This window comes from Cavia porcellus, unplaced genomic scaffold (assembly GCF_034190915.1).
Source record: "Cavia porcellus strain 051 isolate PalLab524CR breed Dunkin Hartley unplaced genomic scaffold, mCavPor4.1 scaffold_32, whole genome shotgun sequence".
NCBI lineage: Eukaryota > Metazoa > Chordata > Mammalia > Rodentia > Caviidae > Cavia > Cavia porcellus.
This window is the reverse complement of record NW_026947515.1, coordinates 18,519,087-18,536,484: the sequence shown is the minus strand read 5'-3', so window position 1 is coordinate 18,536,484 and position 17,398 is coordinate 18,519,087. Positions and strand designations below refer to the sequence as shown.

At 41.9% G+C, this 17,398-nt stretch overlaps 1 protein-coding gene and 1 pseudogene across 1 annotated transcript in view; both read right to left on the bottom strand.

Annotated features, from left to right (window-relative positions):
* Positions 1 to 4,363: 4,363 nt before the first annotated feature.
* LOC111755649 (pre-mRNA-splicing regulator WTAP-like) lies at positions 4,364 to 14,265 on the bottom strand (annotated as a pseudogene).
* Positions 14,266 to 14,297: 32 nt separating this feature from the next.
* The window catches only part of LOC100732189 (leucine-rich repeat-containing protein 37A3-like), a 44,414-nt gene continuing 41,313 nt past the window's right edge, over positions 14,298 to 17,398 (bottom strand). The window contains exons 14-15 of the mRNA XM_063242680.1: positions 16,849 to 16,898; positions 14,298 to 15,269 (exon numbers count right to left, since the gene is read on the bottom strand). Of these exons, the coding sequence (XP_063098750.1) occupies positions 15,200 to 15,269; positions 16,849 to 16,898 (120 nt within the window). The 3' untranslated portion in view covers positions 14,298 to 15,199. The remainder of the gene's footprint in view (positions 15,270 to 16,848; positions 16,899 to 17,398) is intronic.

Below are 17,398 nucleotides of genomic sequence, written 5' to 3'. Positions count from 1 at the left end.
TACCAATGGAATGTTAACACTTGCATATTTTACACAGAAAAACCATAGAAATCAAAACCATACATGACATTACAGTTTAACAATCATGACACTTTGTAACATATTTAAATTTTCCTTTTGACATAAAATACCCCTTTTAGTTCAATCATCCTACCTAATACATAAAATCTTTTACCTAACTTGTCTATCAGTTGTAGAGCAGCCTCTGAGGCATCACTGTCACAGAACTGAGGATCTACTTATTGCAGAGATGGAATCAATTCCCTCTCTGGGTCTGATCCATAATACAGTGGCACCCAGATAGGCGATTCAGCATTCTCTGGAAAGCCACAACCATCCCCTGAACCCCAAATTAGCTCTTAGCTTGGTCCGTTCCACTGTCTGGTATGAAGATCTTTCTGAAGGACCCTTTTAACCTGATTGAATTGTCTTGCTGCTGTTGTAGTTCCATCGTCAGTAGAATTTTAAAATTGTCAATAGTACATACTGTCCAATGAAGTCTAAGTACCCCCCCCCAGTTTTTTGTTTTTGTAACTAAAACAAATAAGCCAACAAAAAAAACCCCAAATCTTCTTTGAACTACATTTCAGTGGGACGCGTTGACATATGTCTATAATCCTAGTACTCTAGGAGGCTGAGGCAGGATCACAAGTTTTAGGCCAGCCTGGACAACTTTGCAACTTAGCCTTTGTCAGAAAAATGAAAGAAGGTGTGAAGATTCTCGGTTCAAACTCCAGTACCACAAAATAATAATGATAATAACTACCTCTTAATTCTTCTACTTATCACTCTGTTTTTTCTACCCATTCCAATACTTTCCAGTAATCCAAAAAGGAACTACTCTGCCTCTATAGAAGAGTCACAGGCCATGTTACTAAAAATGGTCCTACAAAGCAGATAAGATGCATTCTGGTCATAAGTTAAGAACTTATGACCAGAATGCATCTTATGACCAGAACAAAAAACTAAAAATCAATGCCAATTTTGTTAATCGCTTCCATCCTGGTCAATGTTTAAAAACACAACATGTATGTCTTAGAAAGTGATGTTAGAATTTTAGCAACTTAGTGTCAGAGAGATACTCAGTGGCATCCTAAAAAATAATGGAAAGTAATAACCAAGTGATGCAGAAGACAATAATAAAAATCTTGAACTAACCAAAATTGTGCAACTCATAAATGGTCAATTTAGCAAAGGATTAGAGTCTGTGAAAAGGTTTCAGTCAGCAATTCAGGTGATCAAATATTGCATTGCAAGTGTGGGCAGAAAAAGTTACCAATTTGAGGATAGAATTTCAAAGCAAGAAAATATTTTCCAAGGTCAGTTACTCAAAGACATCTTCAAAGCAACAAGAGAATATGAAAAATAGATCCAACCAACTGCTGCTAGAGAATCCAAAGAACACTAATGAAGGAGTAATTAAGATATGTGAAAATTCAGAAGAGAACATAAGTGGCATTAGAAAGCTATTCACAGGAATAGTGGCAGAAAACCTTCAAAATATAAGAAAAGATAAACATATAGATAAGTGAAGCATAGTGAATCCCAAATAGCCATGAGCAAAACAGAACCTCTCTGGGTCACATTACACTCAAAGTACCAGAAACTCATCACAGGGACAAACTCTTGAAGGCTTTTAAAGAAAGGGAATGAGACCCACATAAGGGTAAACTCATTTGTATCCTCTCAGCACATACTTTGAAGGTCAGGAGGCTTGGAGTGAAAAGATAGCATCAGGCCAGGTATTTAGCTGAGTGGCATAAGCATCTTCCTGGCAAATGCAAGGTCATGAGTTTGATACCCCAGTATGAAATAATAAAGAAAGAAAGACAAGGAAGGAAGAAACAAAGAGAGAGAAAAGAGATAACATCTTCCAAACCCAATTTAGGTATCCTGCAAAAATTGCCTTCAAAATTGATAGAGAATGAGATATTTCAATGACAAGGTGCACCTTGAGAGATTCACCACTAGCAAACAAACAGAACAGAACAGAGTAAAACGAACAGAAACAAAACAATGAATGCAACAGAAGACTTCAAGGCAAAATAATAGTAAATCCAAAATGGGTATCATAGATCTTGTTTTTTTGAAATGCTGCATATGCCACCAGATATAATGAAATGAAACAAGATAAAATGGAATAAAACCCAACCAAACAAAACAATGAGATTGATAACAGGATTTTGAAACAAGATACTAGGGAATTAACAATGGCTTCCACCTTCAGAAAGAGATGCCCCCATTTATGCTACACTGCATATCGTTATCCTCTTAATAGCTGATTAGCCTACCAGCTTCAGGCCTGCAAAGTCAGTGAAAGACTAAACACTACAAGCATTAAGTTGTATTTTACCTCATTAGCTATCATCACAACTTGTGTTTCTCCAGATAGCCAGTTGCTTATGGGAAGGGGATTGGCTCGTAAGAACTTTATGGAAGATCTAATGTCCAATGCCAGTATTCCTCCATCTCTTTAAAGAAATCTAAAGGGAAGAAGCACTTCCAAAGCTATGCCTGAAAGTGAGCATTACTCATTCTCAACCCAAAAAAGAGAACTACAGGCCAATCTCTTTAATGAACATAGATGTAAAAACCCTCAGTAAGATACTGGCAAACAGAAAGCAGCGAGTCATCAAAAAATTCATACATCAAGACCAAGTAGGTTTCATTTCAGAAACTGCTCACCAATCCCACTTGAGAAGGGGATATGTGACTGAAGTCACTACAGCGCCCTGTTCCGGCAAGTCTGCCCTGTCCCAGAATGTCCTCTGTTGGAGCCTCCTAGACCGTAGAAGAGTCCCCGTTTCCCTCACTCACCACAGGTCAATGCACGGCCCCCCGCCCGTCCCACTCTCAACTCTGTTCACCGATTCCCATTCTCAGAGCTTTCGCGCGTCTCTCTCCCTGCCGAGCCGATTCAGACGCAACAGCGGCGGCAGGAAACCCAAATCGCGGCTTCCAATGGCACAGGCTCCAGCTTCTATGCTGAGGCTTTATCTGTTCCTGTTATAGCACCAGGATTGCATTCCCAGTTGGTTTCGCTCAGCCCAGTTCATTCTTGGGTCAGCAGGGTATATCTCCTCTTGTTTAGGATTGCTCATGCCACACCATTCCTGGATTCTAAGCTGGGTCTCTCAGAGAGCCTCCGTAGCTGCTGCTATCTGTCTGCCATGTTCTCCCGGAAGCCGTGATACATACTTTTTCAGCCTCATGAAATTGTTTCTTTAGTTTAGCTGCTGTCCTTTCAGAAATTTCTGGTGTGTGTCTTCCAATTTCTTCCATGTCAGTGTCTGCCAGACTTGATCTGTGTGAGCTGGAGGTCTGAGATTATTCTTTGCTCCTTGGTCTTGACATTTCCCTAGGTTCCTCTAGACAAGACAGTTGTGGATTCCCAGGTGCATCCCAGGTTGGCTACACATCCATGGTGTAGGGGATTTGGTTTCTCCTAACCTAGGTTCCCAGGGAGGTGGTGCAGTATGGGGTGGCTACACTGAGACTCTCCCAATAGCATCAGGTGTATGAGGGCTTGGCTGGCTGGTTCTCCTGGCCTGTGCTGGCTATTGGTCCCAATGGTGGCTGTTGGGCTCATGAGGGGCATGGCTGACTGTTTCTCCTGGCCCATACTGGTTACCAGTCCTGATGGCAGCTAGAGGATTGTGGCAAGAGGTGGGGCATAAAATTGTTTTGTGACAGGGTTCTGCTTTATAATTCAGACTGGCCTTGTGTAGCTCAGGGCTGTCTTGATCTCCCAAAGTTTCTACTGCCTCAGATTCCCAAGTGCTGGAATTACAGATATGTGCCACCATACCTGGCCGATTGTACATTCTACCATTTCTTTATAAAAATACAGCTTTTTCCACAAAAAGTGTAATGCTCATGATTTTTCTCTTTTGTCTCTTTTGTGGTAAATCTTAGAAACATATTGTCTAGATTGAGCCAGCCTTACATTCCTGGGAGGAACACAATATGGGTTTAATATTTTAAATGTATTATTGACCAATTTTCTAAAATTCTGTTAGGATATCTCAAAGCAGATAGATAATTTTTATCTGTTTTATTCTTTTTTCACATATTTTAGATTTGGGGGTTATATCACAATTATTATTAGGAAAGAATTTCTTCTTTATTCTCTGATAAGGGTTATAGACAACTAAAATTCTATGTTCCTGGAATATTCAACACAAATCACTTAAAATGCAAGCTTCAGTTTTTGCAAATATCTTTGTTTTTAATTTACAATAAAATCTTTATTCAGGTTTGGTCAGCACAGGTAAGGTATAAAAGAGTCACAGAGCAGTATGTATTTACAGGAAATGACAGTTCATGGAAACTGAGTTACTCTGCACACATATTTCTGAAACATTCAGTCACCTGAAGAGAAAATGCACAGATGTATGGTGAGGAAAACGGTATCTAACATGGGAACCACTATAGCACTCCATCAAGAACTCCAGCATTCAGTGAAAACATCTACTATACTGGAAAAACTTGGCAGTCATACACACATCTGCTCCAACAAATCTGGGTGGTGCAGAAGCATATAGCAGCATGAGTAAGAATGCCCTTACACAACACAGGTTCTAGATAGACACTGATTTATACAGCCATCATTGTGTTATACTGTAAGGAAAGATTTCCATTTACAACTTCACAGTAATGCATATAAAAATAACTTGATCCAGGCCAGGGGTTTAGCTCAGCAGCATGTTTGGCAAGTGCAAGGTTGTTTGACCACCGGTATTGGAAAAAAAATTTAAAACAATTTTTACAAACCTTAATCCTACAAATAATGTCCTTTTAGAAACATTCAAAGAAATGAACTGGTAAAATATCCAGTGTGGCAGAGATATTGAAGCTAAATAAATAAAAAAAAAAACCCAAACAAACAGCCCCAAAACAACGAAATATAGAAAATCAAAGAAAACCAAAATAGTCACAAAAAAGCAAAAGTATGCATTTTTGTGACAAAAGTATGCATTAATCTTTTGGACACTATCTTTTCCCAAGTTGAATGACACTGTGTAAACATTTTCTGAAAAAATGTTACAAACTGAAGCCTGTACATGTACACTTAAGTCCAAGCTATTCTGGACATGGTAGGAACCCTCAGTTTGGTGATGTTTTCCACTCTCCAGTTTCTCCTCTTGAGGGTCATGACTGGAGTCTGTGTCATTTGAGTGGTGTGTGGGAGAGTTTTTACTGCCATAGGAGACTTTACACTTTCATACTCCACACTGAACTGGTTCACATAACCCCTACCTTCTCTTCTCGGTCAGAGACCTTATTCCCATTCCCTGGGGAAGAATCAAAGTCATTCTCAAGTGCGTTCCTCTCCTTATAAAATCCAGACACAGGAGGAGCTGCCATTACTTGATCCATTTGTCAGATGACTGCCATCTAGCTTCTGCCTGTTACCGATTCCAAAGATGTAGGCCTTGTGATACTTGAGGTGGACACTTGAGGTGAGGCTGCTGCTGCTGGTACTGAGCCATCTGCTGGTGAGTCTCCTTTGATTGCTGCTAAAGAACCAAAATGGTGCTCTGCATGCCCTTACTTCCTCATCAGGTTGAATGATGATGTCATTCAGTTCATCATGACTTCTCTTAAGTGTCTCACTATGTTTCTTCTATAAGGCCAACTCTGCTTCATCTGGGCAATACAGTCCTGGACGGCTACCTTCCAAGCTCCTGGTTCTCCTGTATAAATAGTCAATGCTTTGCCATTAACTTTTTTGGCTCATTTGAATTTTGATCCGGAAGTTCAACAAGAATCATGAAGTCCACAGTCATTGGCAAAAATGATACACGGTTTCTCTAACTCACTGTTCTCAAGGTTAAGAGCAATGTGCATTCCATTTTTACATTTAATTGGAATTTTGTTTGTTCAACTCATGATTTGAAATCTCTAGATTTTCAGTCCTCCAAATATCTGAAGACAGTGTGTCACAGATTAAAGACCTCTGTTTCTCCCTGTTTTCTGCAAACAGAAGTATTTCTCAAGTGTCTACATGTTCTAGGAGGGGAAATGTTTTGAAGGTGTCCTCTGCTTCAGAATAGTCCAGCAGCTCAGGCCTCTGAAGCAAGGCAAAGGGAAGAGAAAAAAACTGAAACACAAGGTTTATCTGGTAAATTTTTCATTAACTATTACAAGCTGGACAGTATAAGACTGTGAGTTTTTTCTCAAAAACTCTGAGTCTTGTTGTGGGAACAAGTACTTGGCTGGCCCACCACAACTTTCTTATAGTGAGACTATCAGGGAAGGCATGACTGGGGAGTAGGATTTGTTTACTTATCAGTGTAAACTTGCAGGCATTCAGTTCATTTTGGGCTTGTTATAGTTTGTGTGTTTCAGTTCACCTTTCATTTTTAGGAAAAACAAGTTGATCACTGGATCTACCATTGTATTTTCTTAAGAGGATAAGACAAATTAAAACCAATAAAATCAAACCAATGTAAGTGCTATAGGACTTCAGAAACATTACAAAATCAACAATAGTTACCATAATTTTTTTTTATGTCTTTAAAATAGCTCCAGATAACTTCAAACCTAGTAAAAATCAAACAATAAAATAGAATAGAAACAATAAAAACAAAAAAATGAATGCAATAAAGGACTTCAAAGTTAGCTGATAATAAATGCAAAATTACTACCATAATATATCTTGCTGTCCTCAAAATAGCTGCTCCTGCCTTTGGATTTGACATAAACAAAACAAAAGAGAATACAACCTAACCTGGCAAAACAATGAAAATGACATAGGACTTCCAAAATAAGACCACAGGAATCAACAATGGCTGCAACCCTTGGAAGGAGATCCCCTCTAGATGCCACATAGCGTACTGCTATCCTCTGAACCTATGATCGATCAGACCACTGGCCCTAGGCCTGCAGCGTTAGTGAAACACCAAAGCACCACAGGTGTCCAATTGCATTTCACCTCCACAGCTATTATTACAGCCTGTGTTTCTCTGGATAAGCCTGTTGCTGACAGTGGGGAGGTAGTATTTCTTGTTTTCAAGCTGCACCCTGGAACTGGCTAGGGTCTGTCTGTTGCAGCCTAGTGGCAGCCTGTACATGACACTGGTTCCTGAACTGGGCTTGCTTCCTGGTGTGGCCTTGTTCTCTCTATCCCCAGTCTGCAAATGGCACTGACTCTTGGGGAGAGGCTTGGATTTGGCTGTTCCCATCCGGCAGCAGCCCATGTATGACACTGGTTCCCAGACTGGGCTTGCTTCCTGGTGTGGCCGTGTTCTTTCTACCCCCAGTCAATGAATAGCCATGGGTGGAAAGTTGAAGGACCGAAAACCATATTCCATAAGACAGGAACTCAGGAAAAAAATGAGCTATTCTATTTGTAGATGAAGTTTGTTTTTAAGCCAAGACTGATCAGAAGAAATAAGAAGGTTATTTAATACTCATTAAGTGAATAATATGAGGAAGATATAACAACCATAAATATATATGCACTAAATACCAGTACACCCAACTGTATAAAGCAAATATTAATGGATATGAGAAATCAAATAAACACTAATAAAGTGTAATACCTCACTGTCACAAGTAGATCAACTAGACCAAAAGAAAAATATTGGAGATGAACCAAACATTTCAAAATAGACTTAGCAGTTATGTGTTCCACCCCACAACAGAAAACACATTCCTCTCAGCAGCACAGTAGACTTTCTCCAAAGTAGATCACATACTAGCTCATAGAACATGCTTAAGTAAATGCAAAGGAATTGAAATTATTCCATGTATGTTATCAAATCATAGTGCAATGAAATGGGAAATCAGTGGGAAAAGGAATGACAAAAGTAATATAAATACATAGAAATTAAATAACAATGTCCTGAACAAAAAAATGAGTTACAGATAAGGTAGAAATAAGACAATTTGTATAACTAAATGATAGTTCCAATAAGATATTCTAGAACTAATGGGATACAATGAAAAAAGCCCTAAACTGGAAATTTATAGCAGTGAACCATATCAGAAAAATGGGGCAAGCTCACATAAATTATTAATGTTAAACCTCAAGCTTTGAGAAAGAGCAAGTTAAGGAAGGAAGTTAAAAGATCAGAGCAGAAATTAATGCAATTGAGGCTAACAAAATGATACTAAGAATCAATGAATTCAAGAGCTGGTTCTTTAAAAAATTAAATAAAATAGACAAACCCTTATCCAACCTTATCAAAAGAAAGGAAGACTCAAACTCATATGATGCGGAATGAAAAGAGAGAAGTCACAATACATCCTACAGAAATCCAGAAGATCATCAGTACCTACTGTGAGAACCTGTACTCTAAATGAGATGGAAAATGCAAAAGAAATGGACAGATTCCTAGATACATATGAGTCAACAAGCGGGATCACATCATACTAAAAACTTTTCACAGCAAAAGAACCCACCATCAGAGTGAAGAGAAAACCCATAAAATGGAGAAAAAATTAGCATCTACTCTTCAGACAAATAACTAATATCTAGAATATATAAAGAACTGAAACATCAGCTCCCTAAATTTAAAGACCCAATTTAAAAATGGGCATCTGAAATGAATATTTTCTCAGATGAAGTAATACAACCAGTAAATATATGAGAAAATGTTCAACATCACTGATCATTTAAAACTGAAAGTTAAAATAATGCTGAGGATCCATCTCATCCCAGAAAGAATAGCTATTATCAAGAAATCAACCAATAGCAAATGCTGGTGGGGGTGTGGGGAAAAAGGAACACTTCTGTCTGTAGGTGAGAGTGTAGACTGGTGAAAACACTGTGGAAATCAGTGTGGAAATTCCTTAAAAAACTAAAACTAGATATTTCATTTGACTAAGCTAGTTACCTTCTTGATATCTTCCCAAAAGAATAAGCATAGTACCACATCCATATATGCACACCCATGTTAATAACAGCAAAATTAATAGCTAAATCTCAGAAACAGTCCAAATACCCATCAGCCAATTGATAAAGATGATGAGGGTTTCTTAATACAATGAATTACCACTCTGCCATAACAAAGGATAAACTTAAGACCTTTCTAGGTAAATGGATGTACCAAGAGATCATACTCTCAAGTGAAACAAAGCAGGCACACATTTAAATACCACATTGTTTCCCTGGTGTGAGAAACCAAGTGTGAGTAACAGCCCACGTGTATAATAGATATTGGGAAGTAGGAATAAAATGTCCAAATGGAAGGGGAACAGTGGAGGAAACAGGACAAAAGGAAGTGTGGAGATAGAGATAAAATAAGAAAGAATAGCAGGAAAACAATAGGAACAAAGTTTTATAAAGAGAAGGAAAGAAGGAATGAGAAAAAGAAATGATATAAAACATACAGGGACAAATCATGAATGTAATCGTATATATGTCAATAGTGTACCAATGAAAATAATTTTTGAAAAATAAATCTGAGGCTTGGTGCCATGGCACATGCCTGTAATATAAGCTACTCAAATGACTGTAACAGGACCATCAAAAGTTCATGGCCAAAACAAACAAACAAAACAAACAACTTCATGACTAGCATGGGCAACTTAAGAAGACCCCATCTGATATAAAAAATAGAGATGGCTAGGAATGTAGCTCAGTGGCAGACTGACTCTGCAATCAGTCCGCAGGATCAAAATGAAAAGTGGCAATCAGGCATGCCGTGTTAAGGGGCAGTGGTTTCCAGGAAGTTACCTTATAATTTGCTAAAAGAAGATAATAGATACTATGATTGCATGCTTAATTTTTTTCACAACTTAAAATCTGTGGCTCCTACCAATCTCTTCCTGCTTTTAGGAGTTCACAATTCAGAACTGTTCAGAAGCAGCAATCCAGTTAGTATTCAGCAAAAATATGAATTAATAAGCAGGAAAATGTTAAGAGTAAAAAATTGAACAGCTGTCATGTACTTGTTTTCCCTCTTAGAAACATGTGTGGGTGGTTGTGGTTTTATTCCACATGAGTAATTGGTAGGCATAGTTCCTTATTGGGAAAGATGCTCCAAGCTGTCTCCAGACACCCTGCCTCCTGAGCAATTCTGAGGATTAGGGAAGCAGAGGATGGAGGTCCAGCTCGGAAGTAATCTGTACCCAGGCAAGTTAAGTAAGGTGGGAATGGGCTGAGGAAAAGAGGTCTGAGGTCTGTGGTCTGAGGGAAAGAGCCGAACAGCCCAGAAGGGGAGCAGAGAATACAGATTGCCCTGCTGAGGAAGGTGACTCTGGACCAGTGATCTCCTGTCCCTGCATATCCTAGAAAGCCCATCAAGTCTGGGAGACTCTGAGTGCATATGTGTACCACAAACTATTTGCAGAGCAAAACAATCCTGTATCCTTCACCAATACTTTTACAGCCGTACCTTAGTTCATGAACTCAGTTCTCTCCACAACTTTTGTCTCATTGCTGAAACAAAATACCTGATGCCCCAAAATTAAGTGCAGAAAGGTTCGTTTAGCTCACAGTTTGTAGAGGTTTTAGTCCAGAATCAGCTGGCTCCCAATCAGGGTGACGTGGCAAAGGGGCAGAAGTTGGCAGAAGACAGCAAGAAGCAACATAAATGGGAACAAGCCTCTTTTTCTCCCTTGTGTTGTGAGCAGGCTACCCACCATGGGGCAGCTGTAGCACTCACTATATCCATGGCCTCCTCTTGCACAGCCTCAAGATGTTTTCAAAGTGAAGACCCTGGCTGCTGCAGAGCCACTTAAACTTTTAAACTTCTTAAGCTGATACAATGAAACAACTATTACAATAGCATGGATGGGAAACAGCCACCCTAGGGCATGTCCTCTACACCCCAGGATGTAGAACTGCTGAGTTAGGTAGTTAAGCTTTTAAACTTCTAAGGTGGCACAATGTATCAGCCATTATAGAAACAGAATTAGATGAGAACCAAATCAAATCTCCCGTAAGTCAACATTGACCCCAAACACCAGATTTTTTTTCGTCCAACTTGATTTGCAACCAGACTCATACAAGGAATCAAGCTAATGAGCTGAGACACCACTGTATAATTACCATATCACTAATAGCAAATTTACATTCAGTGTGTGTGTTATCTCATTTAAATCTTCCAAGTAATAGATGAGGAAACAGGCTGAAATACAGATGACTTGTACAAGTTCAAACTTTGATTTGTTAGGACTGTCTGCCATCTAAAAATCACACTTCAACAGTAAACAGTCCTACAGGCTCAGGACTGGCCACATCCATCTCCTTGGCCTGTGTGCCCCTCTCCTGCATTGTCCTCCATGCTGGATGCCACGGTAGTAGGACCAGGTCCCGAGGCTGCAAGATAGGCAGTAATTCTCACCAGACACAGCAGTGAAGAAAACGGGTTTGAGCAAAGCCTCTGTCACAGGCTCTGATTAGCTCTGACTGGCCAGCAGTGGTCATGTGCACTCTGGGTGGAAGAATGAGACCAGGAACTCAAGCCCAGGGGCATCTCAGGGTGTGAAGGAGGCTCATCCCAAAGTAAAACCAGAGGGAGGCGCTTAATTCCCAGAAGATGGGCTGTAGCAGGAGAGGAGGGTATGAGGGCTGGAGGATCAGAGAGGGAAGCTGGACTGAGCCAACCTTTAACAACCCCAAACTCAGCAGTGCTGCACATGTTCACAGATGCGGTGACCCTGAAACCTCTCAAGTTCTCCTGGCTCCATAGCAGTTTGCAGGTGCTTTTATTATTGTTCAAGTCACGTTTGTTTCCCATTGGTAGTTTACCCGGTGAGAAAGTGTTTGTGGAAATGTGCTGCATGCCCAAGCAGTTATTCATGCCCTCCTATGCTACACCAGCCCACCCTAGGACCCACGCCTTTAGGCAGCCTTACAATTGTGGAGAGCAACGTAAGACAGAGAAGCCCACAGATTTGAGAGCTCAGGAGCCTAGAAAGTAAGACACTTAGAGGCAGGGACTCCTGAAAAACAGACGAGATGGTTTTTCAGGGTCCTCCACAGCCCCAGAATTCCCTGAAATCAACAATTCAGTGGAATAATCAAAGGATACTAAGTCCTGGAGTTGGTGACATGAAACACTTGGGCCAAGCCACGTGCAATCTTCTGGTCATTCCAGCTGACTGGAAATGTTATCCTTATCCCAAACTAGTTAGAGTTTCCTACAGAATTCCTCACTTCCACCATGTGTAATTAAGTCTAACATCAAAAGTTGTCCATATTGTTTGAGTATTCTGGTGCAATAGAGAAGCAAAAGTAAAAAATCAACAGTTTTGATAAGGTGAGCACGTGAAAAGGAGCACACAACTCATGGCAGCTGGGCTGTCTCCTTCGACCAGATACAGAGAGATATGTGACCTCTGATGGAAGTAGTGCATGGGGCAGATATTGATGACATGTGAGCAACTGATTGGAATTCTCTGTGTGCACAGACAGAAAGACGAGTTGCAGTTAGGGCTGAAGAAGAAGCAGGAAGTGGTAGGCATTGCTGCTCTGGGCCTCCGCCACGTTAGACCACCGCCATAACTGTAATTTATCCTAGGGCAAAACTGTTTCACGTATGTTCTTATTTATACATTTCATGCTGAACCATAAGCTTACTGAACACACTGAATCCTCTGCCTACACCCAAGGATTGAGATTGTCACTCTTGTAGAGAGAATTACAGACAGGACAGCCTCCAAAAAGGAGGGGAGCTGTTACCAGAGACATAGATCGGTGGCCTGAGCCTGGGATTCCAATGAAGCAGGGCTGGCCACTCATGCTAAAGAAATCCAACAACAAAGTAATGGTGAAAGGCAGCAAAGATACTTTGATCAGTTTCCAGTGTCTAGCTGCGGTGGGTAGATAAGTGGACCAGTGTTTGCAGCCTGTCTTTGCAGGCTGACATGAGCACCCAGAATACAGAGACAAGGGAATGAGAAGTGTGAGCTGACAAGCAGTCCTGGGCAAAGGTGGTCTGGCTGATCATCCCCTCAGGACTGCTCAGGGTGCCCTCTCAGAAGGAGTGATAGGCAGATTCTGTTGCAGTGCGTGGCTGTGCACACCTGTAATCCCAGCACTTGGGAGGTTGAGCAGAAGGATCACCAGGAGTGTGAAGTCAGCCTGAGCTACAGATTGAACTGCATAGTGAGACCAAAGCAAGCAAGCAAAGCTAGAAACAAAGGCAGACAGGAAGAAAGTTGCCTATGGGGGTTTTCGCGCCTCGCAAGACATTTATGGATGGCTCAGAGAATCCAAGGGGACCACCAGGGAAGATGACTCAAAGGCAGAAATGTCAAAGTTTGTAATCCTGCTTTCAGTCACTCATGGGACATTTGCAGGCCCATGTGAAGTCATTCTTTTTAGTAAAAGTAGCCTGGCAGTTTGTGGAACAAGACCATACACTCAATAGACAGTTGTACAAATGGCAGCCGCCATGGGTTTCCACTGTTGAAGACATAGGGACACCTTTCTTGCCCAGAAACAAAGGAGCAGAAGACCCCAACCCGAGCTCAGTGCAGGTTTCTGCCAAGAATTGGCCTGTTCCCCAGCTCTCATGTGCACTCTTAGGACCTGCCTGGACCTCCTCACCCCAATACTGTGGTCTGAATTCAGACCCTGGGCTCCCACTTGACCAAAGTCTCCAAATCTAAAGTACCCAAAGCACAGTTGCTACAGACTGCTCCTGACACGTGCCCTTCACTGGCTCGATCACTGTGTCTGATATTAACTTACCGTGGAAAGAAAAAAAAACTACAGGACCAGAAGAGGAAAAGTATACCCCAAGGCTTCACATGTTATGAGCTGACTTGAAGTTACGCATCGCAGTGTGCCCAGGGGTCACGTGGTATAAAGAGCACTTAAAACAGGTATATGTTTTCCTGGCTCCAAATGTCCAGGAAGGAGGCCCACGAGTCATTTTCATCCCATCCTTTCCCAGCCTGTGCCCGACTCCCACGCCACCCTGCTCACTGAATACCCACCACCCTGCTGAGCCCATCCTTCCGTCTCAATCTCAGCCTTTTCTGCAGGGTTATGTATGTCTTCTTGTACCCACAGAGTTGGCTCCTTGTCCTCTCTTACAGTCTGAAGACACTCACAGCCGAGTCTTTGCTTAACACAGGGGACACGATGCGTGTTAAGAGGCATGTCACATATCATGAAGCATAAAAGTGAGTGGGACCTAGGGAGAACAGAACCTCCTCTTTTTGTAGGTGCTGGGTCATTAAGTCGTAGCCATCCCGATTCCATGAGCACAGGAAGCCAAAGTGTCTCACAGTAGCTGAGGCAGAGGGACGTGCCTCAGACTCCCGGGTTCTGTGCTGAACATCAGTAATCTTAGGTGCCATGACTCATGCAGCTCTCAAACTTCCTGGGGTGAGGACCGTGAAGGGCGGTGAAAAGGTGAAGAAATAAGGGCAAGACACACAAAGCTGGGATCAGGTGGGCCCTCTCTCTGGATTGGAGGAAAGGAACTGCTCAACCACCTTAGCCCATTTATTTAGGCACTCAGGGAATTGATGTCAATTTCAACCCCTCTGCATAGCAGCTTATTTGACTGACTCACCTGGGCACCTTGCCTTCCAGAGCTGGAACAGCTTGTTATGTGGCTCACTTTGGGCTCTCTATGTTCACAGGCCTGGCCTTGCATTAGCCCCACACATGTGATCCATCTCCAACTTCAGCCACTTCCTACACCTGGGGACTTGGAGGTTCACATGTCCCCCAAATTCTGATGGCCCATCTCCAGAACACTAAGCCATGTGACAGCAGGCAGCAAGGTCTGTATGTCCCCATGTTTCTAGACTCTATAGTGGGGCAGTGTCTTGGTTAAAATCCTTTAGAGTCTTAGGGTCCTTAATTAAAACTCTAATTTGAGGCTTTAGATATGCGGCTTTGTGTATTTGGCCAGATTACTTATATTCTTTGAGCTCCATTTCCTGTGCAATGATGATAAGACAAAAAGTATGCTTCCACGGATTATTGGGCTAAGTGTTAGGAGTCTATAAATGCCAAACCCACATGCGTGTTTGGTTACAGAAACTGGTTATCCTGGCTGCCAAGGACAAGAAGGCCACACTGGCTCCCTCAGAAGCAGGACACAACAAAGGATCCGAACAGCAGTTCCACTATGCCGTGTGTTACATGCACACATCAATTTGACTATCAAGACTTATTTTCTTACTGCATGGCTAGAAGTGCTCTAAAATATTATAGGTTTTAATGTAACAATACGAAACAATGTGAAAAAAAGATTTGCCAGTCACTGGAGGCAATTCAGGGTCACTCCAAGGGCGCCTTCTTGATGGCCGACACTGTGGGCGCTGCCTCTGTGGTGACTCCGTGGAGCTCCCTGGAGAACAAGGCCAAGGCAGTGAGGCTTTCTTTATTTTTCATTTTAGATTGCAATTTTAAGTCATCCCCAGCCACTTACCCTGCATGCTTTGTGAAAATCTCACCTGCACACTTCAGGTCTCCATAGGACAAAACATATACCTTAGTTCACAACCACAATAAGCAATTTCAACCTAGACCTGGCATCCTGAAAACAGTTGCACGATGCTGTGCTTTTGGAAACTCCATCTGTTATCAGGGCCTCACAAGGTCTCTGAGAGAGACCTCTGCACCTGGCACAGCCTGAGACACAGGCAAGATTATCACCCCATTTTCACCATCAGTTGGTGACACTCTTGCAGTGAACAAACTGCATAACTATACTATGAGGAAACATTTCACTCTTTCCAGAGTCTTTCACATCAGTCCCCCATCATACTTAGCCCCACATGCAGCCCTCCCTGTGGAATAAACAGGTGTTTCTATTTTCCTAGCTGGTTCACCCTACTCATCAAGCAAAAACTCAAGTCCAACCTGTAAAGATATACAGTTCAGAGATTTTCATACCAAGGACTGTCTCTGATGAGTGAATTGTGAAATCCCTTTAAAGGATAATTAATACTAAAAAACAGTGTGTCCTTTTTGAGCCATATGTGGTGGTAGACACTTGTAATCCCAGTATTCTGAGAGGCTGAGGCAGGAGGGTGGCAAGTTAAAGCCCAGCCTCAGCAACCTGGCAAGACCATGTCTCGAATACATAAATCATCACAGAAAAAGAAACTGAAGATGCAACTCAGAGCAAAAGGCCCTGAATTCAATCTCCAGTACCATCAAGAGTGAAAGAGGAGAGTGCCTTGTGCAATACAAACAGAACAAAAAGAAATCAAAATGCACTGTCTCAGAGACTAGTGCAGTCGATGGTGTCTACATACACCGACCCCTCATAAAGCATGGCTCAGTCCAAGCGCAGCATAATCAGAGGAGCAGTGCCAGCTGCTGGCAAGGCACCACCCACTTTCTGACACTCACTAGCAGTGTGACCACAGGGCAAGGCAGTCTCCTGTCCTTTCTCTCCAGTTCTTCATTGCAAAAAAATGAGGCAAACTACCATTATGTAGATCTCTCCCAAGGAGAAGGCGGTGCGGTTTGTGTAAAGGAACTCAGGAGGCTCACAAGGGAACCGGAAGCCTGAGAGGATGAGCTTCTCCCCCTCCACGGATGGATGGAAGGATTCCATCTTCCACCAGCCTCAGCCTAGCACCGGGGCTTCCTGTGCCGCCCCACAAGGCTTCTCCACCACAGGAGCAGGCGTACCCCAACCTGCCACCTCTACCCTCGGTACTGGATGCCTGGTGCAGCAGATGTCTCCCTGCTTGTCCCGCTCATCTCAGCTTCTTTGCAGTGAGGGGAGGCATCAGGGGGAGGGAGGGTTATTGTGCTGCAGGTGGGCCGTGCACCGTGACATTGGGGTATTTAAGCATAGATGAGTTCTAAGTCCTCCTCTAGCCCTAGTTCTAATTCTGATTCTAATTTTGGTCCTGGTCTTGGTTGTGGTTTTAGTTCTGGTTTTGAAGTTTTCCTTTAAAAATCATATTTACCTTGAGGACTCTTCTTCATTTTCCTCTGAAGCCCGTTTTTGGGAATAAATCTGTTGTGGGGGTAAACAGTCATGAGTATCCAACACCAAGACCACTACCTCCCATTCTTCACTTGTTCCTTTTCTTTATCTAAATCTTATTTAGTCGGGGATGGTAGTGTGCTGGAGACTGAGGCAGGAGGATCAACATGAACTAGAGACAAGGTGAATTCAAAGCCAGCCTCAGCTACATAGTGAGACCCTGTCTCAAAATACAAAGCAAAACAAAATTTTATCTGAGTGACATGATAACATTTCTGAAAACTAGAATTTGGCCCTGTTAATCATAGTTCATTGACTTTCCCAAAGCACCTACTTCAAATTCTTGTGCAGCTGGCACAATCTGTTTGTTTTTTGTCCAGCACTTGAATTGAACTCAGGGCCTTTGTAGTGAAGTGTTTCCAATGTGTGTGTATGTGTGTGTGTGTGTGTTCTGAGAATTCCTCAAATATATATTAAATATTTATTATACTTATTATATATTATTATAATATATATTGTTTATATGTATT